General features: G+C 40.1%; 1 protein-coding gene across 1 annotated transcript in view; it reads left to right on the top strand.

Annotated features, from left to right (window-relative positions):
* The window catches only part of LOC132384961 (SH3 and cysteine-rich domain-containing protein 2-like), a 227,264-nt gene that overhangs the window by 104,636 nt on the left and 94,982 nt on the right, over nt 1-27,646 (top strand). Inside the window, exon 2 of the mRNA XM_059956653.1 lies at nt 14,881-15,181. Within this exon, the coding sequence (XP_059812636.1) occupies nt 14,881-15,181 (301 nt within the window). The remainder of the gene's footprint in view (nt 1-14,880; nt 15,182-27,646) is intronic.

Raw genomic sequence — 27,646 nt, forward strand, 5'->3', positions numbered from 1 at the left:
GCCACTACCTGACACCTTCCCTTCCCTTTCCTGACAGTCACCCACATATCTGTCTCCTGTGGTCCCAGGGTGACTACTACCTATAGCTCCTGTCTGTCACCTCCTTACTCTCCCTAACAAGCTGAAAGTCATTGAGCTGCAGCTTCAGTTCCCTAACTCGGTCTCTAAGGAGCTGCAGTTCGATGCACCTGGTGCAGATGTGGCCATCGGGGAGGCTGGAAGTCTCCTGGACATCCCACATCTGACACCCAGAACAGAAAACTAGCCTCAGTCATACCCAGTATTCTATGAGCCGAGTCCCACGAGACTCTGCTGTCCGACCTGTGCAAAGCTCTATCTTTGAAATTATTGGTCAGCCGCTAATGTGCCGAGCCCGGGGAAATGCTCCTTTTTAAAACTTTTCTCCTTGATCTGTGCGAAGTGCTTTCTCTCTTTGAATTGATTGGTCTGCTGCTAATGCCATGATAAAATTCAAAATGCATGTAGTGTGCAGCACAGGTAAACAGCTCGCTGATCTAGTTATGAGACCTTGGGTATTCATTAGTCTCTCAGCCTGGGGAAAGTCTGGCAGTCCTAGTCCTGATGCCCCTGTACCTCCTTTCTGATGGTAGTGAGTCAGATTGTGAGATGGGTGGTGGGAATCCTCAGCAATACTTTGGCCTTTTTGTCTGCAGCACTTCTGATAAATGTCCCAAATAGTGGGGAGGGAGACCACAGTGATCCTTGGTTGTTTTTACTGTCCTCTCTAGGGTTGATCAGGTTCCTCCAAACGCTCCACCACCTCAGCCACCTCCACTCCAAGGAAAACACAAAAAAAGTATGTCCACTGATATCTCTGATAACCTATTTCTGGCACCTACCACTCTCAGTATGTTTTTTTAAAAAAAAACTATCTTGCTCTTCAAATCACCTTTAAACTTCTCCCTCTACTTAATAACTTTGAAGGTGAATCTTCTGGCCCCATCTACTGGATGGGATGGTTTGAATATCTTAGAAACTGCTGATCTCCCAGGATTTTCACAGAATAGTCTTTTTTTAAAAAAAATATTAATTCATCCAGTGAATGTCAGTTTTGTGGACAAAAATGCCTTGACAATGCGAGAGGTCAAACGTGTTCAAGCTGACAGGAAGGTGTCAGCAACTCAAATAACAACTGTGGTGTGCAGGAAAGCATCTCTGACTGCACAAGGGGTCGATACTTGAAGTGGATGGGCTATGGCAGTAGAAGACACTGCTGGGCTCCAATCCTGTACCTAATAAAATGCCACTGGATTTGAACCAGGAACCTCGTGATCTGAAGTGAAATGCTCTACCACTGAGTTATATCCCCAGCTGATATTGAGAAGGGTGTTTCCTGTGTTCTATCATTCATATATCCAAGTCTCATTATTCTTCCCCAAAATTTGCACTGCAGAAGACGAGCTGCATTGTGGTTGACTGCAGTTTCTGTGGCACTCATAGATTCAGTATCTGGACCTTTTTTTGTGTGGCTGTATTTTACTGATCTCTGTGTTTGCTAGCTTGTATATAATGTGTGTGCTTTGTGCTGTATGACTGTTGATACTGTGTCTTGCACCTTGGCCCCAGAGTAATGCTATTTTGTTTGGCTGTATTCATGTATGGTTGAATGACAATTAAACTTGAATTGAATTGAAAATCTATCATCTCACATTTTTTGGTATTTAATTCCATCTGCCATTTCTCTGCCTGTTTTATCAACTGTTCATAACATAGTTGGAGTTGAAGTTGAGAGCTTCAAGTTCCTAGGTGTGAACATCATTAATAACCTGTCCTGGTCCAAGCGTGTTGATGTCACAACCAAGAAAGCTCACCAGCACCTCTACTTCCTCAGGAGGCCAATGAACTTTGGCATTTCCCTATTGGACTTTTCTCAAATTTTATTGATACACAAAAGAAAGCATTCTAAATGGATGCAAAACAGCCTGATATGGCAGCTGCTCTGTGTGTGACCCAAAAAGTAAACTGCAGAGGGTTGTGGACACAGCTCGGTACATCACAGGAGCCAGCCTCCCCTCCACGGACTCTCTCTATATTTCTCAGTCCCTCAGTAAAGCAGACAGCATAATCAAAGAACCCACCCACACCAGACATTCTCTCTTCTCCCCTTTCCCATCAAGCAGAAGTACAAAAGCTTGAAAGCACATACAACCAGGCTCAAGGGCAACCTCTATCCCACTGTTATCAGACTCTTGAATGAACCTCTTGTATGATATGATGGACTCTTGACCTCAGTCTACTTTGGTATGATCTTGTACCTTATTGCTTACTTGCCTTGCATGTTTTCTGTAGTTATTCCAGCATGTGGACAGTGGAAGCCATGTAAAATGACCATACATAATTAGTCAGGAAGTATATATTTATAATTTAGCAGAATGGCTCCACAAACTTTGTTTTCCATTTCCATGATTTTAGTTTTTGACAGTACATGGGAAGATATTTAAAGCAACACTATCAACTTTATAAAATATTAATCAAGAGATGGGATTTTGGAATGCATAGCATTCTCTCCTGGTGAATATTTAAAAGGAATAAGTTTAGCATAAAGAGGAAGGAAAAGTGTCCTTGTATAACACACTTAAAGTGCTTTACAGAATGTTCCAAGTTGTTTTGCAGCCAATGCAGTACTCTCAGTGCTTAATGTAAGAACTGCAGCAGCCAATTTCTACATATCACGCTCCCACATGCAGCAATATGATTTGGTCAAATCTATTTTAAAGACGTTGATCTGAGGGTCAAATATTGGCAACCATATCAATGTGATCTTTTCTGTCCTGCTACAGAACAATATTATGAAATTTGTTGTATTCATTCCCAGCTGTATCTCCTCTGGACCCTGTCCAGACCCAGTACATCCCTGGATAAGGGGACCAAAAACTTCTCACAATACTCCAAGTGAGGCCTCGGCAGTGCTTTATGAAGCTTTGGCAGTACATGCTTGTTTTTATATTCTCATCCTCTTGAAATGAGTGCTGACATTGCATTTGCCTTCCTTACTACTGACTCAAGCTGCAAATATCTCAATATAGTAAGGATGTAGAGGCTTTAGAGAAGGTGCAGACGAGATTTACCAGTAGGGTGCCTGGATTTGATCATATGTACCATGAGGAGAGGTTGAATAAACTAGGATTGTTTCCTCTGGAGATGTGGAGTTGATAGAATTGTGGGATCCAGATAGATTGGGTGGCCAGTATCTTTTTCTTGGGGTTGAAATGTCTAATACCAGAGGTGTGCATTCTGGGTCTAGATTCATTTATTTATCACATGTACATTGAAATATATAGTGAAATGTGTAATTTGCATTAACAAACACACCTAATGTGATGGAGACAGCTCACAAATGTCACTACACATTCAAGCATCAACATAGCGCCCACAATGTTCAGCAAAACAACACAGAATGCAACGAAACAGAAACACAACAAGCAGCAAAACAGGTCCTGTTCCTCCCTAACACATACCCACCCACATTCATATACTGTCCCCAAACTAGAGAAGAGTCTGACTTTGGCCTCCAGACTTTTTAGGTGAGAGGGAGGGGTAAGTTTAAAGAAGGTGTGGGGCAAGATCTATTTATGTAGAAGTACAGCATGGAACAGACCCTTGTGGCCCCACTGAATTGTGCTGTCCAGTACACACTAATTTAACCCCAGCCTAATCACAGGATAATTTACAATGACCAATTAACCTACCAATTGGTATGTCTTTGTGCTATGGGAGAAAGCTGGAGCACCCAGAAGAAACTCGAGTGCATATGGGAGGAATGTCCAAGCTTTCTTCCAGAAGACGTTGAATTGAACTCTGAACTCCAATGCCCCAAGCTGCGGTAGGGTTGCGTTAACTGCTACAGTAAGATGGTGCCCTGAAGCTCTTGGGAATATGAATATGCAGAGAATGGAGGGATATGCTCCATGTGTAGGCAGAAGGGATTAGTTTAATTGTCATTAATTTAGTTAGTTCAGCATAACATCCTAAGCTGAAGGCCCTGTTTCTATGCTGTACTGTTCTGTCCCAAAAAGGAAGTGGACCATCCTTTCCAGTCCCGCTGAAGAGTCTCGGCCCAAAACATCACTATTTGCTCCTCTCCATAGATGCTGCCTGACTTGCTGAGTTCCCCTGGCATTTTGTTTGTATTGCTCTGGATTTCTAGCATCTGTGGAACCTTCGGTGCTTCTGTTCTGTTCCTACTGGAACTGGCTATTGGAATACTATTTCATTCTTGTAAATAGCAACTGATACGTTATTAGATTCTGGAGTTTCAAGGGATTTTGTTACATGTGACATGGATGTAATTGGAGGGAATGTACAGAATTCACAACCACTGACATTGGGTTGGGGTTCACTTTAAGAGGCTGTTCTGATGCGATGATGCCACATTTTGAGTTCAGTTTTTTGTTGGTAATAAATGAATTACTATGGCTTTCCTTAAATGTAAAATGCCTCCAGTGTTTCATTTGTGAAAACCTACATTGGTGACCCCAATGCTCTAGGATGATTCCAGAGTTATTGAACATGTCAGCCAACACAGTCCTTTTGAAACTGCCAGAGATTTGGGAGCTAAATGCCATCGCTTGATTTGTACAAGCCAAGACCCAATTCGCACTTAGAGAAATCTTCACCAACAACCCCAAACATTTCTATGTAGTAGCGTCATTCAGCAATTCCCATGGCTGCAAGAGTGGTGGGTCTACTAGAACACCTGTCTGAACATGATAAATACCAATCACTGAAAACTCTCCTTTTACAGACTTTTGGATTATTGGAGTCTGAACACACCAAACAGTTGCTCTCCTTGCCTGTTCTTGGTGATGGTAAGCCATCAGAGCTAATGGATCACATGCTGTCTCTCCTGGGAAATTACCATCCTTGTTTTATTTTTAAAGAACTCTTCATGCAGCAAAAGCCTGATCAAGTCCACATAGCCCTCACTAATGCACCCGTGAAGGTCTACAGGGACTTTGCTAAAATGGCTGATGGACTCTCTACTTAAAAAGAAAATCTAATTTATTTTTTTTGTTTACCTGAATGACATACTTGTTGCCAGTGCATCCAAATCTGAGCATGTATCTCATCTCTGCGCACTTGTCAAGCACTTATGCCAGCACGGATTGAATACGTACCCTGCTACTGCCATTTGGGTTGTCAACCATTGACTTTCTTGCCCATTGCATCACCACAGAAGGTGTGAAACTGCTCCCATCAAAAGAAGCCACTATCATGGGTTTCCCACTTTTAGGCATGGTGAATTTCTATCAGCATTTCATTTGCGAGCTGCTGAACTTGTGCTTCACCTGTATAGCGCACTTAAAGGCAATATTCTTAATCACGTGCTTGAATGTTCAGTGGACATGACCAGAGCATTCGATGATAGCAAACAAGCTCTTTCCAGTATGACGGTATTGGTGCTCCTGCTCTCCAATGCACCCATAGCCATTTCTACTGACACTTCAGACTATGCTGTGGGTGCTGTGCATGAACAGTTAGTCGGAGGTTAGTGGCAGCCTCTCGTTGCCTTCATCTGGCAACTTCACACCTACCCCAAAAGGAAGTACAGCATATTTGACTGGAAGCTTCTCTGTTTCTGTCTGGCTGTCTTCTATTTTGTTTTCTTCTAGAAAACACCATGACCACCTGGTTGGCCTCTCAACATCGTTTCCTTTCTTCCCCCCCCCCCCCCCCAGTAAATTCAATTCCTTTTCACCTATTCCTACCTTCCATCATGGTGTTTTGCATTCTTGATTTCCTGTTGACCTACACACTGCCTTGTTTTTTTCCATATGCCATGATGTACATCCCGGCCCATTTCACATTTTGGAACAGGAAGAAAAGACTTTTATCATAGATGAAAGTGGTAAACCTACCAAAACATATTCAGATCGCCTTAACTGGCTCACCAACATTTGTAGGATTCTGTTACCGTGCCCCTGGCATCATGATGTGACTGTAAACGTGTCAACACGTCTCTGGATAAGCCAGAGGCACCCGCTGTTCCTCCACCCATGGAACATAGGACCGAGTCCAGCTGCTCATCCGAGCTCCAGAGTGGCTCTCAAAGCCAGTTTTGATGAATTCTCATGGGGCCTGTGTAGGGTAATTAGTGGAAACATACACAATTCACAACCACTGACATTGAGTTGGGTGTTCACTTTAAGAGGCTGTTTTGACACAATGACATTGTTAAGTAAAGTACTTTTAACGTGCTTTGAGTTCAATTTTTTGGTATTCAATAAATTAATTGCTATGGCTTTCCTTAAATGTAAAATGCCTCCACTATTTTATTTGTAAAAATCTACAATTAGAGCAAAAGGCCATAAGACATAGGAGCAGGATTAGGCCATTCTGCCTATAAAGAATGTTCTGTCCTTCCATCATTGCTGATTTATTATCCCTCTCAACCATATTCTCCTGCCTGCTCCCATAATTTTTGACTCCCTAACTAATCAAGAACCTGTTAACCTCCAACTTTAAATAACTTGGCCTTAGCTGCCCATGGTGATGAATTCCACAGATTCACTACCACCGGCTAAATAAATTGCTCCTCATCTCTGTTCTAAAGGGACGTCCTTCTATTCTGAGACTGCCTTTTCATCCTGGATTCCTCCACTATAGGAAAAATCATCTTTGTGTCCACTTTATTGAGTCCTAAAATCTAGTTTTCAACACAAACTGTATTTATTATTCCCTGCATAAAAGAAGGCATGCCAGTCGCTATACTTTATTAGGAATTTGAAGAGATTTGGCATGTTATCAAATACTCTAGCAAATTTCTACAGATGTACTGTGCAGAGCATTCTGACTGGTTGCATCACCATCTGGTATGGAGATACCATTGCACAGGATCAGAAAAAGCTGCAGAAGGTTGTAAATTTAGCCAGTTCCATCAGAATATCACTGGCATATGTTTTGAAATTTGTTTTATGGCGGCAATACAATGCAGTACATAATAAAGCTATAAGTTACAACAAGTATATATATAAAAAAATTAAATAAGTAGTGGAAAAAGAGGAAAAAAAGGTGAGGTAGTGTTCATGAGTTAATTGAACATAGGGAAATCAGAAATCTGATGGTGGAGAGTAAGAAGCTATTCCTGCAACATTGTGTGTCTTCCTCAATGGTAGCAATGAGAAGAGTGCATGTACTTGGTGGATGAAGGACCTGAATGAACGATGCTGCCTTTTTGTCATTGGCAAATTTATAGATGGCATCTGAGTTGTGTCTAGCCACACAGTCATGGTTGTAAAGAGAGTAGAGCAGTGGGCTAAGCGCATCCTTGAGGTTCACCAGTGGTGATTATCATTTCATTTCATTTTTCAATCTCTTTATTGATTTCCAGTAAAAAATATACAAATCAGAAGTTCAGCAAACAGATAATGCAAAGGACATATAAACAGCAATAAAAAAGTATATGTTGTCAAAATCAAATAGGTATAATGTTACACTGTTATATATACAGTATTATAATAAAAAAAGCCACAACTCCTCTTAACATCTTCCAATTTTTTTTTACCATCTGTTATTTATATAAGGGGAAAAAACCTGCTAAACTAAATAAGAACAAAAAAAAGAGAGAAAAAAAAAGAAAGATTGGGCAGTCCATTTGAGGAAAAAATGTTTAAAAAGGGAAAAGAAAGAACATCCTTCCAGTCACCTCCAAACCTTCATGGATAAGGATTTTCCCCAAAGAGAATGAAGAAAAATAAATAAATAAAAATAAATTAAATCATTTGAAAATATTGAATAAAGGGTCGCCAAACTTGCTCAAAATTAAAAGATGTATCAAAGGTCCGGCTTCTAATTTTCTCCAAACTTAAACATGAGATAATGGAAGTGAGCCAATAGAAAACAGTAGGCGGATTAGATTCTTTCCAGTATAACAAGATAGCTCACACAAAGTTCACTGCAGATGCTGTGGTCAAATTCATTTTTTGTATATCTTAACAAGATAGCTCTCCTATCCAGTAAAGTTGAAAAGGCAATCACATGTTGAGCCTACTTCCTCTGGGATAATCCCAAAAATTGCCGTAAGTGAATTGGGTTGAACATCCAGATCTATAACTTTAGATAGTGTTCTAAATACATCTCTCCAAAATTTATTTAAACTTACACAGGACCAAAACATATGAGTTAGAGTAGCCACCTCTCCATTACATCTGTCACAAATAGGGCTTATATTAGGAAATATCTTTAACCATCTTTGTACTATCTTAAACTGAATTAAGGATATGGCATGCACAGATAGATGAATTATTAACTAGATAATAAATTTTACTCCATTGGTCATCTGAAAGTGAATGTTGAAGTTCTGTTTCCCAAGTGCATTGAATCTTATCACTAGGTGACGTGCGAGCATTCATTAACTGTTTATAAATGATAGCTATTAATCATTTTTGAAATGGTTTAAGCTGAAAAATAACATAGGCCAAATTTGAGGACTAAGGCAAGGGATAATTCGATAAAAAATCACGTAAAAAAAATTCCTAACCTGTAAATATCTTTTAAAAAAAGTGTGTTAGAGATATCATATTTATCCATTAACTGGGAAAAAGACATTATACAATCCTGTAAGAACAAATCTAAAGAAGTTTTTATTCTCTTAGTTTTCCATATTAAAAAAGCCTTATCCAGAATTGATGGTGTGAAAAAAAATAGAATAAATATTACTAGAAAATAAAAAAAATATTTAATTCAAAAAATCTATGAAACTGAAACCAGATTTTTAAAGTATGTTTAATGATAGGGTTGAGAGTTTCTCTACCTATTCTGGAGAACGAAAAAGTAAGGGGAGCTCCTAATAAAGAAGCCAAAGAAAACCCGGTTACCAAATTTTCCTCCAAATGTAACCATGAAGGGTGATCCTGGTTATCTGTATTATAAATCCAAAAAGTAATATAATGAATATTGATTGCCCAATAATAAAATCTAAAATTTGGTCGGGCCAGTCCTCCATCTTTTTTTGATTTTTGCAATAAAAGTTTATTCACTCTAGAGCTTTTGTTATTCCAAACATATGGCAAAGTCATAGAATCAATTTTATCAAAAAATGTTTTTGGAACAAAAGAGGGAACTGCTTGAAATATATATAAAAACTTTGGTTAAATAACCATTTTTATAGCATTAATGTGACCTATCAATGACATCGACATAGGCGACCATTTAGAAAGAGCTTGTTGAATATATTCAATTAGAGGGAAGAAATTATACTTATATAGGTCTTTAAAATTTTTAGTAATTTTGATACTAAGGTAGGGGAAATAATTTTTAGCAATATTAAAAGATATTTGATCATAATAATCAGAATAATTATTAATAGGAAACAATTCACTTTTATGTAAATTAAGTTTATATCCAGAGAAACTACTAAATTCTGTAAATATAGATAGCATAAAAGGAATAGATTTCCTAGGGTTTGAAATGTAAACTAATAAATCATCCGCATACAATGAAACCTTATGTAATTTATCCCCTCTCTTAATACCCTGCATGGAATTAGAATCCCTAAGGGCAATAGCAAGTGGTTCTAAAACCAAGTTAAATAATAAAGGACTAAGAGGACACCCCTAATGAGTTCCTCTATATAATCTAAAATAAGGAGACTTTTGATTATTAGTTATAACCGCAGGTTATGGTAAATCAATTTAATCTAGGAAATAAATCCCGGACCAAAATTAAACCTCTTCAGAACCTGAAATAAATAAGGACACTCCACCCTATCAAAGGCTTTCTCTGTATCCAGAGATACAATACATTCAGATTCTTTGACTGAGGGGGAAAAAATGATATTTAACAATCTCTGAATATTAAAATGAGAGTACCTATTTTTAATAAATCCTGTTTAATCATTTGAGATAACATCAGGTAAAATATTCTCAAGTCTGTTAGCTAGAATCTTGGAGAGAATTTTAAAATCTACATTCAATAAAGAAATGGGCCTATAAGATGCACATGCTAGTGGGTCTTTTCCTTTTTTAAGAATCAATGAAATTAATGCCTCATAAAAAGTTTTTGGGAGGTTCCCGGCAAATATAGAATTGGTAAATGTTTGATGAAGATGTGGCATAAGCATTTCATGAAAAGTCTTGTAAAATTCTGCTGTGTAACCATCAGGTCCCAGAGCTTTCCATAATTGCATAGAGGATATAGCCTTGGCTATCCTTGGCTTGTTTAATAGGTGCATCTGATATATCAACATCTTGAGTCGAAATTTGAGGTATATTTAATCTTTGCAAAAATATATTCATAATAATAGTATTATCAGAGGGTTCAGACACAATACATAATACACCACTACATAATAAAACTATAAATTACAAGAAGTATATATATATATATATATATATATATATATATATATATACATATAATTAAATAAGTAGTGAAAAAAAGAGGGAAAAAAGTGTTCATGAGTTAATTGAACATTCAGAAATCAGAAATCTGATGGTGGAGAGTAAGAAGCTGTTCCTGCAACATTGTGTGTCTTCCTCAATGGCAGCAATGAGAAGAGTGCATGTACTTGGTGGATGAAGGACCTGGATGATAGATGCTGCCTTTTTGTCATTGGCAAATTTATAGATGGCATTTGAGTTGTGTCTAGCCACACAGTCATGGGTGTAAAGAGAGTAGAGCAGTGGGCTAAGCACATCCTTGAGGTGCGCCAGTGGTGATTATCAGTGAGAAGGAGAAGTTATTTCCAATCCACACTGACTGTGGTCTCCCAGTGATGAAGTACAGGATCCATTTGCAGAAGAAGGTTCAGAGGCTCGCATTTTGGAATTCATTGATTAGAGCTGAAGAAGGCAGCATCCATCATTAAGGACCCCTCACCGTTCAGGACATGTACTCTTCTCCTTACTACCATCAGGGAGGAGGTATATGAGCCTGGAGGCACACACTCAGCATTTTAGGAACAGCATTTTCCCCTCTGCCATCAAGTTTCTGAACAGTCCATGAATCTCTGAAAACTATCCCACTGCTTGTCTCTTATTGCATGATTTATATTTTATATATTTTCTATTGTAACACATTACTTTATGCATTGCTGCAAAACAACGAATTTCACAACATATATTAGTAATAATAAACCTGATTCTGAATGAAACTGCTGGAGTCCTGCACATTTTCCATTACTGTGGGACCAATTTCTGTAGCCCCTGACCTGTTATCATGATCCCTCTTGTTGCTAATTAAAAGCAAGAGATACCCGTCAGCTTCCCTCAGTAAAAGAGCACACACTGTGATGCATTTCTGAAGACTCTCAAGAATCACACAACCAGACTCAAGATTTATGAGATTTTGTAGCTTAAAGATGAGCAATCATATGGCCCTAATCTGCACTCAATACTTGCAGTAATTCATTTTGTGAGCTTCTGTGAGACACTCAGCTTGATGGAATATGATATAATTGCATATGTGGTGTTATTTTTGTGCTTTGATTCTATTTGTGTGTACTGATTGTTGTGTAGCTTGCATAGAGGCTCTGCTATTGTGTGGAATTAATTCAACACTGGGCTCAATCGTGTGGAGCTGTACACCTACATCTGGAAAAGCTAATTCAAAAATCTCCTGGAAGAACACACACAAAATAATGCAGAAGCTCAGCAACTCAGGCAGCACCAACAGAGGGGTTAAACAATTGATATTTTGGGCCAAGACCCTATATCAGGACTGGAAAGGAAGGGGCTGAAGCCAGAATAAGGTGGTGGGGAGAGGGGAAGGAGTACAAGCTGGCAGGTGATGAGGAAGATAGTTGGTGGGGGAGATGAGAAGCTGTGAGGTGATAGGTGGAAGTAAAAGGCTGAAGAAGAAAGAATCTAATCGGAGAGGACTGTGAAACATGGAAGGGAAAGAGGGGAACCATAGGGAGGTGATGGGCTCCAGCATTTTGTGTGCGTGTTGCTCAAAATTTTCAGCACCTGCAGAATCTCTTGTTTATGATAATAAGACAATAAGGCGTAGGAGCCGAATTAGGCCATTTCGACTCTGCATTTCCATCATGCTGATTTATTATCTGTCACAACCCCACTCTCCTGCCTTCTCCCCATAACCTTTGATGTCCTGACTAATCAAGAACCTATCAACCTCCACTTTAAATATACTCAATGATCTGGCTTCCATTGTCATCCGTGGCAATAAATTCCTAGACTCCCCACTCTTTGGTTAAAGAAATTCTTCCTCATCTCTGTTCTGAATGTACATCCCTCTGTTCTGAGGCTCATCCTACACTCCACACACTACAAGGAAAATCTTTTCCATATCCACTCTAGATAGGCCTTCCAATATTCAATAGGTCTCAATGACATTCCTCTCGTTCTTCCAAACTCCAGCAAATACAGGCCTAGAGCCCTCAAAACCATTCCCAACACAAGTAGTACATGCAAGCTTAATTTCCACGTTTAAGAGAAGTTTGGATAGGTACATGGGTGGTAGGGGTATGGAGGGCTATGGTTCCAGTGCAGGTCGATAGGAGTAAGCAGTTTAAATGGTTTGGCATGGACTAGATGGGCCAAAGGGCCTGTTTCTGTGCTGTACTTTTCCATGAATCTATAAATGCTCCTCATGCATTAACCTTTTCATTCCTGGAATCATTCTTATGAATTTCCTCCAGACTCTCTCTAATGCCAGCACATTAGTACCTCTACCTATGTGCCTATTCCTTTTTTTGGTAAGAGGTTTTTAACCCCCATCCCCAACACTTCTCATTCTCTTGGATACCCACTTATGGCTTTTGACCCACTCTCAACCTCTTAGTTTCCAACTTCTGATGTGGCATCAACTGTCTTGACTTCTCCACTCCACTCACCCAATCAAAACTTGCCCCCTTCAAATATGCAATTCTCCTATCAGTTTGAACCAATCCCAACCTCTGCATACAGTCCAGTTGAAGGGTCTAGACTCTCATTTCTCTCATGCATACTGCATGACATGCTGAGTTCCTCCAGCATTTTGTGTGTTGCTCCAGACTTAAGCATCTGCTGTCTCTTCCATCTCCATGATATCATGAATGGTATAGTTCCTTGCAACTCCACAGTAATTTTCCAGATTATAAAATAATATATAAAATAAATTATATTCTGTGAAATTTAGATTAAGAGATAATCCAGCCAATGCATCAACCAGTGGATCTGTAATATTTACTATGTTGTTTTGGACTAAAAGCAGAGATGAGTTTACAAAGAACATAGAAATCTACAGCAAAGTACAGGCCCTTCTGCCCACAATGTTGTTCTAACCATGTAACCTACTCCAGAAACTGCCTAGAAGTTCCCTAGTGCATAGCCCTCTATTTTTCTAAGCTCCATGTACCTATCTAAGAGGCTGTTAAAAGACCCTTCCACCGCCGCCACCAGCAGTGCATTCCACACACCCACCACCCTCTGTGTGAACAACTTACCCCGACATTCCCTCGGTACCTATTTCCAAGCGCCTTAAAACTATGCCCCTTCATGTTAGCCATTTCAGTCCTGGGAAAAAAGCCTCTGGCTATCCACACAATCAATGCCCCTCATCATCTTATACACCTGCTTCTGAAATGTCTAGATAGAGTAGACGTGGAGAGGGTGTTTCCTATACTGGGGAAGTTTAGGACCAGAAAAGACAGCTTCACTATAGAGGTTTGTTCCTTTAGAACAGAGATGAGGAGGAATTTCTTTAGTCAGAGCTGGTGAATCTATAGAATTCATTGCCACAAATGGCTGTGGAGGCCAAGTCACTGGGTATATTTAAAGTGGATGTTAATAGATTCTTGATTACTAAGAGTGTAAATGGTTACGGGAGAAGGCATTGATAGGCTCAATGGTCTGAATGGCCTAATTCTGCTCCTATGTCTAATGGTGTTTTGGTCTAAGAGTGATTAGGAAATGTTTGGATACCCTTCTGCAAAATAATAATTTGTTCTGAGTCAATTAAGTTTGAATCTGAGATTGATTTTTTTTTAATAACCAAAGTTATGGGGATTTTGGGTCTGATGACTGGAAGAACTGGGGCACAGACCAGCTTTTGTCTCATTATATAGTGGAAAAGGCTGAAGAGTCTTTGTGATTTCTGTTTGTCCCTCTGTTCCACTCACCTGGTTCCAGTCTATTAAGCAGCACAAGTTCAAGACTCCTTCTCTATATGGTCATAGTTGAGGAATTTTGAGGGAAATGGCTTCCAGAGGCTGTACAGTCAATAACCAGAGGACAAGGATTTAGTGAATTTGGTAAGTCAGCTAGAAGTCAGTCAAAGTCAAGTTTATTTTCATAGGCACAAGTACACTTGTACATGGGAATTACTCACTTTCAGCAGCATCACAGGCACATACTGTAGTGTCAGAGACACATTGTTCACAATAAAAAAACTATTCACTTTTTTGCATTATTTCTTACAATTAGAATAAAAAAAGGTCAATGGTACTGTACAGTAGTCATAGTGTGATACTGTGTGTGGTAGGATTCAGTCTATGCAGGTTGATTCAAGAACTGAATGGTTGAAGGGAGTCATTTTTTTCTTTTTTAACTATTTCAACACAATAAAGGATTAAATGTAATATCTGGAAGAATAGGGCAGGTAAGTTCAGCAATAGCTTTCAAAAAGGGAGGAGGTGATAAGTGAGGGAATTAAATTCAGGTGTAAGGGAAAGAGCAAAGAATGGGGTTAATGGGGCACAATCCTATACACTATACTCTAATTCTGCTTGCTATAAATATTGAGTTAGAAAGGGACAAATTGTCAATTCTCTAATTGAGCAAAGACTCATTATAGTAGATCTTATTTGATTGTATCTGGGATATTGGTAGGAAACCAATCCATCTTAACAATGGTATCTGTTATTTGGTCCTCTTCCACAAACATTGGTGGTCTTCATAGTACTTCTATTTTTTTCTTTAGTTTCAACGATTAAAGAGATCCCTTTCCTTCAAGACCATCCTCAGAAGCAAGAGCGTTGAAAATTTCTTCCAACGGTCCAACAGTGATGTGAAATTCCCACCAGAGATCCTGCCTCCTCCACCTACTCCCCCACCAACTCCACCCAGTTCGTTCCAACAAGCGGACCCCAATGTTAACGAACCATCAGCAAGGAAATCCCACCAGGACATTCTGCCCCTCAAATCAGTAAGGATGCACAACTTTCAAGAATTTGTCTTCAAAAAGCCCACATTTTGTGACATCTGCCATCACATGATTGTAGGTATGTTTCATGTTAGCTGTAACAGCCATGAGCATCAGATTTACTCAATAATAATGGCTGAGTTTGTATGCAACATTTTATAATGCATCGTTGCATCTGCAGTTCATCATCAACATTAATTGGTAAACAATACTTATTCAGTAACTATGTAGTTCTAGAAAGTTGACTCTACATTCTAGCTGGGTGTGGCTATTGTTTGCCGTCTCTGCTAGTGTCCTGTTTGGGTTTTAAGTGGAAAGTGCGGCTTTGTAATTGTTAATACAAGAGATTCTGCAGATGCTGGAAATCCAAAGTAACACACACAAAATGCTGAAGGAACTCAACAGGTCAGGTAGCATCAATGGAAATGAATAAAGAGTAGATGTATCAGGCTGAGACCCTTATATAAGAAAAGATATGCTGGCATTGAAGAGGGTCCAGAGGAGGTTCATGAGTGATTCCAGGAATGAAAGGGTTAACATATGAAGTGTGTTTGATTCTGAGCCTGTACTCATTTGAGTTTAGAAGAATGAAGGGGTCTCATTGAATATTGAAAGGCCTGCATAGATTGGATATGAGGAGGATGTTCCCCATAATGGGAGAGTCTAGGACCAGAGGGCACAGATTCAGAATACAAGGATATCCCTTTAGATCAGAGATGAGGAGATTTTCTTTACCCAGAGGGTGAAATTCATTGCGACGGACTGCTGTGGAGGCCAATTGATTTAATATGGAGGTTGATAGGTTCTTCATTAGTAAGGGCATCAAAGGTTATGGGGAAAAGACAAGTGAGTAGGGTTGAAAAGGATAATAAATCAGCCTATATGGAATGGCAGAGTGGACTTGATGGGCTCCATGTCTTGTGGTCTTATCAGGACTTGATCAGTACTGATGAAGGGTCTTGGTCAAAATGTTGACTCTTTATTCCTTTCCATAGAAGCTGCCTGACCTGTTAGGGTCCTCCAGCATTTTGTGTGTGCCTTGTAATTGTTGCTCTCTCCACGATGTTCAAATTTTCCTGGTGTGCACAACAACAGTAGGGCAATGTATTCTGTGCCTGCATGTGCTTCTTATATTCCTGATAATTTTTAGCAGACATTGAATTTGAATGACATAGAAATTTTGGAGGAGAAATGCGACTTGTCCAAATGCAACTGATACCTGTGTTTATGCTTCATACAAGCTTTCCCCCATTCCAGTTTTTGAAGAAGAGAATGAAGAGATTGGATCTGGAGAGGAGTCCAGGATAAGAGAGCACAGCTTCAGAATAGAAGGCTATCCCTTTAGATTGGAGATGAGGATGAATTTTAGCACAATATTTGGTTGTAATATGGAATGCACTGCCAGCAGATATGGTGTTGGTAGGTTCTACTGACACCTTAAAAAAAGATTTGGATAAATAATGAGAGGAAAAAAAATGTCAAGCCTGAAGGAAATGGTTGGTGAGTGGAATTGGTAAAAACTGACTGCAGACATGATGGGCTGAAAGGTCCTATGCTGTTGCTTTAAGATGTGCAGTAAGTTCTGATATCCTTTGTCTTAGACTATAAGAGCAGAAAATATAGCAGAAATAGGCCATTCAGCCCATCAAAGCTGCTCCACCATTCCATCATGACTGATTTATTACCCCTCTCAACCCAATTCTCCTCATAATCTTTGACACCCTTACTAATCAAGAACCTATTAAATTCTGCTTTAGATATACCCTTGGCCTTCACTGTTATCTGTGGCAATGAATTCCACAGATTCACCACACTCTGGCTAAAGAAATTCCACCTCATTTCTGTTCTAACTAATGAGATTTTATTCGAATTTGAGGCTGTATCCTCTGCTCCTAGACTGTCCCACTATAGGAAACATCCTCTCCATCTCCACTCTATCTAAGCCTTTCAATATTCAATAAGATCCACCTCATGCTTCTAAACTCCAGCAAGGCCCAGAGCCATCAAACACTCCTCATATGTTAATCCTTGGGATCATTCTCATGAACATCTTATCTTCATCTAGGATGGCCTTATATGGTTCTAGTATTTGACTCAATGAGCCCTGTGGAAGTAAGTTCAACCATCTAAACACTATTTGGATAAAGCTAGGAACATGGAAAACCTACAGCACAATACAGACCCTTCAGCCCACAAAGCTGTGCTGAACATATCCTTACCTTAAAAATCACCTAGGGTTACCATTAGCCCTCAATTTTTCTAATCTCCATGTACCTGTCCAGGAGTCTCTTAAAAGACCCTATCGTATCCACCTCTACCACCGTCCTTGGCAGCCCATTCCACACACTAACCACTCTCTGCGGTAATGAAAAAAACACTTACCCCTGACATTTCCTCTGTACCTACTTCGAAGCACCTTAAAGCTGTGCCCTTTAGTGCTAGTTATTTCAGCCCTGGGAAAAAGCCTCTGACTATCCACACGATCAATGCCTCTCATCATCTTATACACCTCTATCAGTTCACCGCTCATCTTCCATCACTCCAATGAGAAAAGGCCAAGTTCACTCAATCTATTCTTATAAGGCATGCTTCCAAATCCAGGCAACATCCTTGTAAATCTTCTCTGCACCCTTTCTATGGTTTCCACATCCTTCCTGTAGTGAGGTGACCAGAACTGAGCACAGTAATCCAAGTGGGGTCTGACCAGGGTTCTGAATAGCTGCAACATTACCTCTCGGCTCCAAACTCAATCCCACAGTTGATGAAGGCCAGTGCACTGTATGCCGCCTTAACCACAGAGTCAACTTGAACTCCATCTGCCGCTTCTCAGCCCAGTTCTGCACCCTATCAATGTCCCACTGTAACCTCTGACAGCCCTCCACACTATCCACAACACCCCAAACCTTTGTGTCATCGGCAAATTTACTAACCCATCCCTCCACTTCCTCATCCAGGTCACTTATAAAAATCACAAAGAGTAGGGGGTCCCACAACAGATCCCTAAGGTACACCACTGGTCACCGACCTCTATGCAGAATATGACCCATCTACAACCACTCTTTGCCTTCTGTGGGCAAGCCAGTTCTGGATTCACAAAGCAATGTTCCCTTTGATCCCATGCCTCCTTACTTTCTCTGTAAGCCTTGCATGGGGTATCTTATCAAATGCCTTGCTGAAATCTATATACACTACATGTACTGCTCAATGTGTTAGTCACATCCTCAAGAAATTCAATTAGGCTCATAAAGCACTACCCATCCTTGACAAAGTCATGCTGACTAATCCTAATCATATTATGCTTCTCCAAATGTTCATAAATCCTGCCTCTCAGCATCTTCTCCAACAACTTACCAACCACTGAAGTAAGACTCACTGGTTTATAATTTCCTAGGCTATCTCTACTCACTTTCCTCAATCAGGGAACAACATCCACAACCCTCCAATCCTCCTGAACCTCTCCCGTCCTCATTGATAATGCAAAGATCATCACCAGAGGCTCAGAAATCTCCTTCCTCGCCATCCACAGCAGCTTGGGGTACATCTTGACTGGTCCTGATGACTTATTCAACTTGACGCTTTCCAAAAGCTCCAGCACATCCTCTTTCTTAATATCTACATGCTCAAGCTTTTCAGTCCATTGTAAGTCATCCCTACAATTGCCAAGATCCTTTTCTGGAGTGAATACTGAAACAAAGTACTCATTAAGTACTTTGCTATCTCCCTCTGCTATATATACCTCTGCTATCTCCTCCGGTTCCATATAAACTTTTCCATCGTCACACTTGATTGGTCCTATTCTTTCATGTCTTGTCTTCTTGCTCTTCACATACCTAGTTTTTCTGAACCTTTTGTAAGCTTTTATTTTATTTCTGATTAGATTTATAGCATCCTTTACCATCCTTTCCCTGTCTCTTTGGAGTGTACCGATGCAGAATTCCACGCAAGTATCCCCTGAACATTTGCCACATTTCTTCCGTACTTTTCCCTGAGAACATTTGTTCCCAATGTATGCTTCCAAGTTCCTGCCTGATAACTCAAAGGAAATCCATGCAGTCACAAAGAGAAACTCCTTTGCGGCAGCAGTGGGAATTGAACCCTGATTGATGATTGCTGACACTGTAATACAATGCATTCAATGCTATGCTACAGTGCCGCTTAGTTGGAGCATTTGTCAGTATTTAAGGTCGTGTCTTTATTAACTTGCAATGAAAGTAGGAGCATTATAAATCTTTCTCTTTGAGCAAAGAATAGATTGTACTGAAGTTGCCAAATTAGGTTTCCTGAGGCAAACATTTTTTTCTCACAATGCTTTGTAAATTTTTAAGGGATAGTATTAAAATATTGTGGAATAAGCTCGGATTCTGAGGAGGCAACACCCTCAACTGTGGGTGATGGCTTCTCTATTTGGAGCTGAAACACCTGCAAACATTTTGCCAAGCTTGGTGATCCACAACTTCCACTAAGTGATAGGATACTGGCAACGCCATAGTTGCTGTAGCAGTGATAAAATAGATGAAGGAATATAGTTAATGGGACAGGGACATCTCCTCAGGATGTCCTAAGGACATCTTGTAAGGATCTCCATTGAGCTCTTGGACTGGCTTCACTCACCTCAATGCTGAACTAACCCCACAGCCTCATTTTCGGGGACTCTGCAGCTCAAGTTCTCAGTATTATTTGTTTACTATCTTATTATTTGAACAATATATCCTCTTTTGCACATTGGATATTTGTTGGTCTTTGTTATGTATAGTTTTTTGGATTCTATTGTATTTCTGTGTTTTCCTGTGGGTGCCAGCAAGAAAACTAATCTCAGTATTGTATATGCCATACACACTGTACTACATTTTGATAATAATTTACTTTGAATTTTCTTTCCGAGAATCTGTGGCACAGTAGCATAGTAGCTAGCATAATGCTTTACAGCATCAATGTTCGGGGTTTAGTTCCTGCCTTTGCCTGTAAGAATCTTGCACGTTCTCCCTGTGACCCGGCAGATTTTCTCCGGGTATGCCTGTGTAACCCCCTGGGTCGCCTCAGGCTCGCTCAGCTCGTTCTTGTCTAGGGGGAGCAGCCTTTGGCCCCGCCAAACTGGGTAATCAGCTGGTGTGGATGCTGTGTGATGTCCCCGCCTCGCCCAAAACCAGACAGTACACCATATGTGATTAAATGAGTACAATTTATAAAGGTTACTATAACTAAGTGATTAATAACGATACAGTATATATGAAGAGAAAATTAAAGAAAAGGCGCCAAACTTATCAAAGTCCAAACCACTTCGTGCACAACCATTGGAGCTCAATTACTGAAGTCTTCTGGCCACCATTCGATCCCCTCCGAACTCCTCAACTCGCAGCTCAGGACCCTCCGAACTCCTCGACTCTCCAAACAGCTCAGGACCCTCCGAGTGGTCAACCAAGCACATCTAGCTTCTTCCCCCCCCCCCCTCGGAGAATCTCCCTTTGGGGTCCGATCCTCGCCCAGCTTAGAGCATTGCGTCCTCTCTCTCGACCTCCTCGCGCCAATCTGCCCAAAAGCCCGTCAACAAAAGCTTACAGACTCAGAAGAAAGAACATTAATCCCCATTTGGTTTACAAAGGAATAACCATTCTCGTTATCAGTAAATTAGCATTCCTGCTAGTTAACAAAAGGAAACCCTTTCCCAACAGTAACAAAGAAAAAAAAAAGAAACCCCCTTTACACCTGATTCCGCCATTTTCCAAAGATGAGCAAGTTAAGATTGGTAAACAGTGGCCAGGATATCTTGGTGACGGAAGCATGGCAGCACTTGTAGGCTGTCCCAGCACATTCCTGGACATTCCTGGATTGTTGACATAAACATTGCAATTCACTGTGTGTTTCAATGTTTTGATGTACATGTGACAAATAAAGCTTGTCTTTATTTTTATAGTTCTCCAGCAGTTTTAGACAGGCATCAGTTGTTCTACCTATCCATTGTTGGAAGCCAGATTAGATGGTGTGCAATTGATGTGTGCTGCCAATCCTAGAAATACATTCAACTCCTTTTAAGACTCTCGTTTTAAACCCATCATATGCCTTGAATCCACAAATACTGCAGATGCTGAAAATCTGAAACAAAAGCAGAAAATGCTAGAGCAAAGCATATACAGACATACACATACCCCCCGCCCCACCCCTACTACCACCTGCTACCTACTACCTACTACCTGGAGGAACTCAGGAGGTCAGGCAGCATCTACAGAGGGAAATAATCTTGAAATTTCAGGCTGAGACTGATGCAGGGTCTCTAACTAGAAACAATCAGCTGTTTATTCCCCTCCATAGATGATGCCTAAAGAGATGAACAATCATTTTTCATTGCAATACCTCAACACTTTTGATACTTCTCTTAAAGAGCAAACAGGACCTTTCGTTTAACATCTCACAGGTTGCCAGAACTTGAGGGCTGGAGTTATAGGAAAATGTGAGCAGGTTAGAACCAAGTTCCCTGGAGTGTGAGAGAATGAGGGGAGATCTTGTATACAAAATTGCAGGATATAGACATAGTAGCCTGGGGACAAAGGAGATGGATTGTAGGTTAATGTTTCAGGCTGCTGACTTTCCCTGGATTTGCAGAGTTTTAAAGTTGCCTGTCACATGGCAGACAGGTTGAAAGTTGCAGTATCACTATGGGAAGATCTGGCAGTTACAGAGGAAGCAGGGTGATGAAGGAGAAGGGGATGTTGGGTTGCAGAAAAGTCAAGTACCCTAAAGGGTACAGTAGTTCCATCTTTTTGCAGCCTTTGTGAGCAATGGAAATTTTACAAAAAATGTAATGATTCAATTTTTTTTATACTATTCTTCCAATTTTCCAATGAATAAAAGCAGATGAGTCATGGAGTACCACAGCTTGGAAATGGGCCCTTTGGCCCATCTACTTCAAGTTTACCTGGTCGTCTGCCTAGTTTCATCTATGGACCATAGCCCTCCATATCTCTCTCATCTATGTCCTTCTCCAAAAATTTCTTAAGTGCTGCAATTAAACAAACATACTGCTTCTGCTGGCAGCTCATTCCACACTCACAGAGAATGAAGAAATTCCCCCTCAGATTCCCCTTCAGTATTTCACCTTTCACCTTAAACCTATGACTTCAAGATTTTATTTTATTTATTTTATTGACATACAGTGTGGAACAGCCCATTCCAGCTCCCAGATCCGCAACTCCAGCCTGATGTAATCCCAGCCTAATCCCGGGACAATTTACAACCTACTAGCCAGTACGTCTTTTGGACTGTCGGAGGAAACTGGAGCACTGGAGGAAACCCATGCAGTCACAGTGAGAGCATACAAACTTCTTACAGGCAGCGACAGGAATTGAACCCAGGTCGCCTGTACCGTAAAGCATTGTGCTAACCTGTACACTAAATTCTGTCCCAAGTTCAGGTCCCACCCAACCTGAGGAGAAAAAGGCCTGCATGTATTCACTCATAACTTTGAATACCTCTAAGTCTCCCATTATTTCCTTCACTCCAGGGAATAAAGTTCTAACCTTTCAACATTTCTCTTATAAATTAGGTCCTGCCAGCAGCATGTAAGATGTTTTAAGAAAAAGGTCCTGTTTGCTCGACAAGAGAGCTGCCAAAGATATAAGACAATAAGACGTAGGAGCAGAATTAGGCCATTTGGCCCATCAAGTCTGCTCTGCCATTCAATCATGGCTGATCCTTTTTTTAACTTCCTCAACCCCATCCATCTGCCTTCTCCTCACAACCTTTGATGTCATGTCCAATCAAGAACCTATCAATCTCTGCCTTAAATACACCAAGCAACCTAACATCCACAGCTGCCTTTGCATCTCAGGTTTTTGGATTTTCTCCCCATTTAGAAAATAGTCTGCACATTTATTTCTGTGACCAAAGTGCAAAGTGTGTTTTTCCAACATTGTATTTCATTTGCTACTTCCTTGCTGATTCTCCTAATCTGTCTGTCCTTCTGCAGTCTGTATCCTCAACACTACCTGCCCCTCCACCAATCTTCATATCATTTGCAAACTTGGCAACAAAGACATCTATTCCATCATCTAAATCACTGTCATACAGCGTAAAATGAAGCGGTCCCAACATCAACCTCTGCGGAACACCACTAGTCACTGGCAGCCAACCAGAAAAGGATCCTTTTATTCTCACTCGCTGCCTCCTACCAATCAGCCAATGCTCTGACCATGCCAATAACTTTCCTGTAATACCATGGGCTCTTAACTTGGTAAGCAGCCTCATGTGTGGCTCCTTGTCAAAGGCCTTCTGAAAGTCCAAATATACAACATCCACTGCATCCCCTTTATCTGTTACAATGTGTAAACTCCTCAAAGAGTTCCAAGATTTATTAGGCAAGATTTCCCCTTAAGGAAGCCATGCTGACTTTGTCCTAACTTGTCCCATGTCACCAGTTAGTCCATTACCTCATCCTTAACAATTGACTCCAACACCTTCCCAACCACTGAGGTCAGGCTAACTGGTCTATAATTTCTTCTGCAGCCTTCCTCCTTTCTTAAAGAGTGGAGTGACATTTGTGATTTTAGTCCTCTGGCACCATGCCAGAGTCCAATGATTTTTGAAAGATTGAGTTGTGGGCATGCTATGTTGGTGCCAGAATCGTAGCGACATTTGTGGACTGCCCTAGCACATTCCTAGGACTGTGTTGATTGTTGATGCAAAATGATGCATTTCATTCTGTTTCAATGTGGATGTGTCAAATTATAAAGCTAATCTTTACTCCTTCCAGTTCGTGTTATATAGAGCCTTGGAGAGACTGTGTCTGAATTATTATGTATGTTGGATCTTCATATCTAAAGATGATCACGAATGTGTGGGAGGGAATTCAAAGAAGGTTCACCAGTTGGATTCCTGACATGGAGTCCTTGACTTATAGAGGAAGGGTTAAGCAGACTGGAGCTATGCTCTCAAGTTTATAAGAATGAAATGTCATTTAGACATTTAAAATTCTTATGGAAATCGATAGTAAAAGGAGAGATGTTTCCTCTGGTTAGGATTTCAGGGGTAGTGTCTCAAAATAATGTATTGTCCATTCATAACCAATGAGAGAAAATAATTTATCCTATGCCCAAGTATATGAATGCACAGGTGCAAAGAAAAACTTACTTGCAATAGCATAGCATCATATAGCATCAGAGAAGCAGCATTCACAAGAAAAAAAATTAGATTAAATATAAATTGTACAGAATTTTCAATTATTTGATTTTTCTTAATCATGTTCTAATATGTTAATATTTTTGGGAAAACCAGGAAAATCTAACATTCATAAAAACACATTCTGCCGGTGCTGGAAATCCAGAGTAATACATACAAAATGCTGGAGGGTTTTGTGTTGATCAGGAATGGGCCACAAGACAAAGGCAGGAAAAAATGAACAGTATAAGACTATTACTCCATAAGATATAGGAGCAGAATTAGGCCATTTGGCCCATTGAGTCTGCTCTGCCATTTCATTATGGCTGATTCAAATTTTCCTCTGTCCTAATCTCCTGCCTTTTACCCTATATCTTTTCATGCCCTGACCAGTCAAGAATCTCACTCTTTACCTTAAATATACATGCAGACTTGGCCTCCACAGCTGCCTGTGGCAAAGAATTCTCCAGAGTCACCACTCTATGGCTAGAGAAATTCCTCGTCATCTCCATTCTAAAAGGATGCTGCTCTATTCTGAGGTAGTGTCCTCTGGTCTTAGACTTTCCCACCATAGGAAACATCCTTTCCACATCCACCCTATCAAGAACTTTTACCATTTGATAGGTTTCAATGACATCACCCCTCATTCTTTTGAATTCTAGTGAATACAGGCCCAGAGCCATCAAATGCTCTTCACAGAACAAACCATTCAATCTTGGAATCATTTTCATGAATCTTCTTTTGAACCCTCTCCAATTTCAACATTTTTTTCTAAGATAAGGGGCCCAAACCCTTTCACAATACTCCAAGTGAGGCCTTAACATTACACCCTTGCTTTTGTATTCTAGTCCTCTTGAAATGAATGTTAATATTACACTTTCCTTCTTCACCACAGACTTAACCTGCAAAGTAACCTTTAGGGAATTTTGCACAAGGACCCCGAAGTATCTTTGCATCTCAGCTTTTATGTATTTTCTCTCCATTTAGAAAATAGTCAGCCCTTTCATTTCTTCTACCAAAATGCATGACAATACATTTCCCAACACTGTATCCCATCTGCTATTTCTTTGTCCATTCACCTAATCTGTCAATGTCCTTCTAAACTTCCTCAAAACTACGTGCCCCTCAACCTAGCTTCATATCGTCTGCAAACTTTGCAACGAGGCCATCAATTCGATCATCCAAATCATTGACTTATAATGTAAAAAGAATAGTTACCGACACAGACCCCTGTGGAACACCACCAGTCACTGGTAGTCAGTCAGAAAAGGCTCCCTTTATTCACATTCTTTGTCCCCTGCCAATCAGCCGCTGCTTTATCCAGGTTAGAATGTTACCTGTAATACCATGGGCTTATACCTTGTGAAGCAGCCTCATGTCTAGCATCTTGTCAAATGGCTTCTGCAAATCCAAGTGCACAATATCAACCAATTCTCCTTTGACTATCCTTGTTATTTCTTCAAAGAATTCCAACAGATTTATCGGGCAAGATTTTCCCTTAAGGAAACCATGCTGACTACGGCCTATTTTATCATGTGCCTCCAAGTACTCTCCACTTCCCATATCTAAAATTCTCATAACCCAGTGAGCGGAGAATGTTTGGAATTCTATATCCAAGTGGTCTGAGTTGGATCAGCTGCTCAGTATATTCAAGAGAAATATTGACTGATTTTTAAATATTCAGAAAATCTGGCATCTGCTGTTAGTACCGGAAAATGGTGCTGAGATCAAAATCAACGATGAGCTTATTGATTACATTCTGGTCACAATTTAGGAAAAAGTTATTTTCTCCAAATTCCTTGCTTGATATTTCAGAGTTTGCCTTGACGCAATACCTTTGATTTTTGCCTGCAAGTGGAATCATCTTCTCTGTCCATCTCCTTGATCTAAAGCTTCAACTTGAACATGAGATTCTGTAAATGTTGGAAATCCAGAGTAACAGACACAAATGATGAAGGGTCTCGGCCCTCTCCATAGATGCTGGCTGACCTGCTGAGTTCTTCCAGCATTTTGTGTATGTTAACCCAGAACAAATTCTTGGGTTACCTGTCAGTCTAAGTCATCCGTGATAAACGTTCAAACTGCTAGGTAGTTAAATTTATTGACAGCAGAAAGGCAGAGCTTTTGTGGACTCCTAACAAGGCAGCCAAGATCTTACAACATAGAGTGAATCCATAACAACTGACCTTCAGTGATGTAGGCTGTGTGACCATGCTGCCTGGAAGCATCTAAGAGGAGAAAAGCGAAATATTAGAGATACAAAGGCTGATTTCTATCTTCTATAATTTAAAAGAATAATAATAGCAAATATATTCACTACTGAATCTTCTAGTTTATTAATGCCCTGGTCTATCACCGTCACAAAATTTGTTTGCACCGAGAGCAGAGGTGAGATCCTCAGCACCAGAATCTGTGAGACCAACATGTACTAGGTTGTAGGCAGACAGCCTGTTGATTCTCCCCACAACTGATCTGATTGTGCCTTTGGTTCCACTTTCTTCCCTGTTCCCTGTTCATTGTAGTCCAAAACTCTCAGGCTCAAGTATATTCAATGCCTTTGCTGCCACAGCATACCGGGTGGAGAAGGATCAAGGATCACCTTTATTTATCATGTACACTAGTGCCCACTTTATTAGATACAAGAATGGAATTTGATCTGGTGTTCTGCTGCTGTAGTCCATCCACTTTAAGGTTTGATGTGTTGTGCATTCACAGATGCTCTTCTACACATCACTGTTGTAACACATGGATATCTGAGTTACCTCCATCTTTCTATCAGATTGAACCAGTCTGCCCATTCTCCTCTGACCTCTCTCATTAACAGGGCATTTTCACCCACAGAATTGTTGTTCACTGGATGTTTTTTTTTCCTTTATTGCACCATTCTCTGTAAATTCTGAAAACTGTTGTGCATGAAAATCCCAGGAGATCAGCAGTTTCTGAGATACTCAAATCACTCCATCTGACACCAATAATCATTCTACTGTCAAAGTTACTTGAATCATATTTCTTTCGAATTTTGATGCTTGGTTTGAACAACAACTGAACCTTTTGATCATGTCTGGATGTTTTTTTGTGCTTTGAGTTGCTGCTACATGATTGGCTGATTAGATACTTGCAGTAATGAGCAGGGGTAGCTAATAAAGTGGCTCCTGGGTGTACATAGAAATTTGCAGAGTACATGATGCAATAAAAAACATTCAACAATTATGAAAAATTATATAAAAAATAAATTTAGTGGTTAAAGGACGGATATGGAATAAAATACATAAATACCATAATGTAGTTACAATGTAAGCAGCATTATACAAGTGGTATAAAGTTTTTACAGTGCAGTGCCTGAGGTAAAAGAGAGTGGGTGAGGGGCTTACTAGAATTATCGATCTGAGTAATTGCC

This window comes from Hypanus sabinus, chromosome X1, assembly GCF_030144855.1.
Source record: "Hypanus sabinus isolate sHypSab1 chromosome X1, sHypSab1.hap1, whole genome shotgun sequence".
Classification (NCBI taxonomy): domain Eukaryota; kingdom Metazoa; phylum Chordata; class Chondrichthyes; order Myliobatiformes; family Dasyatidae; genus Hypanus; species Hypanus sabinus.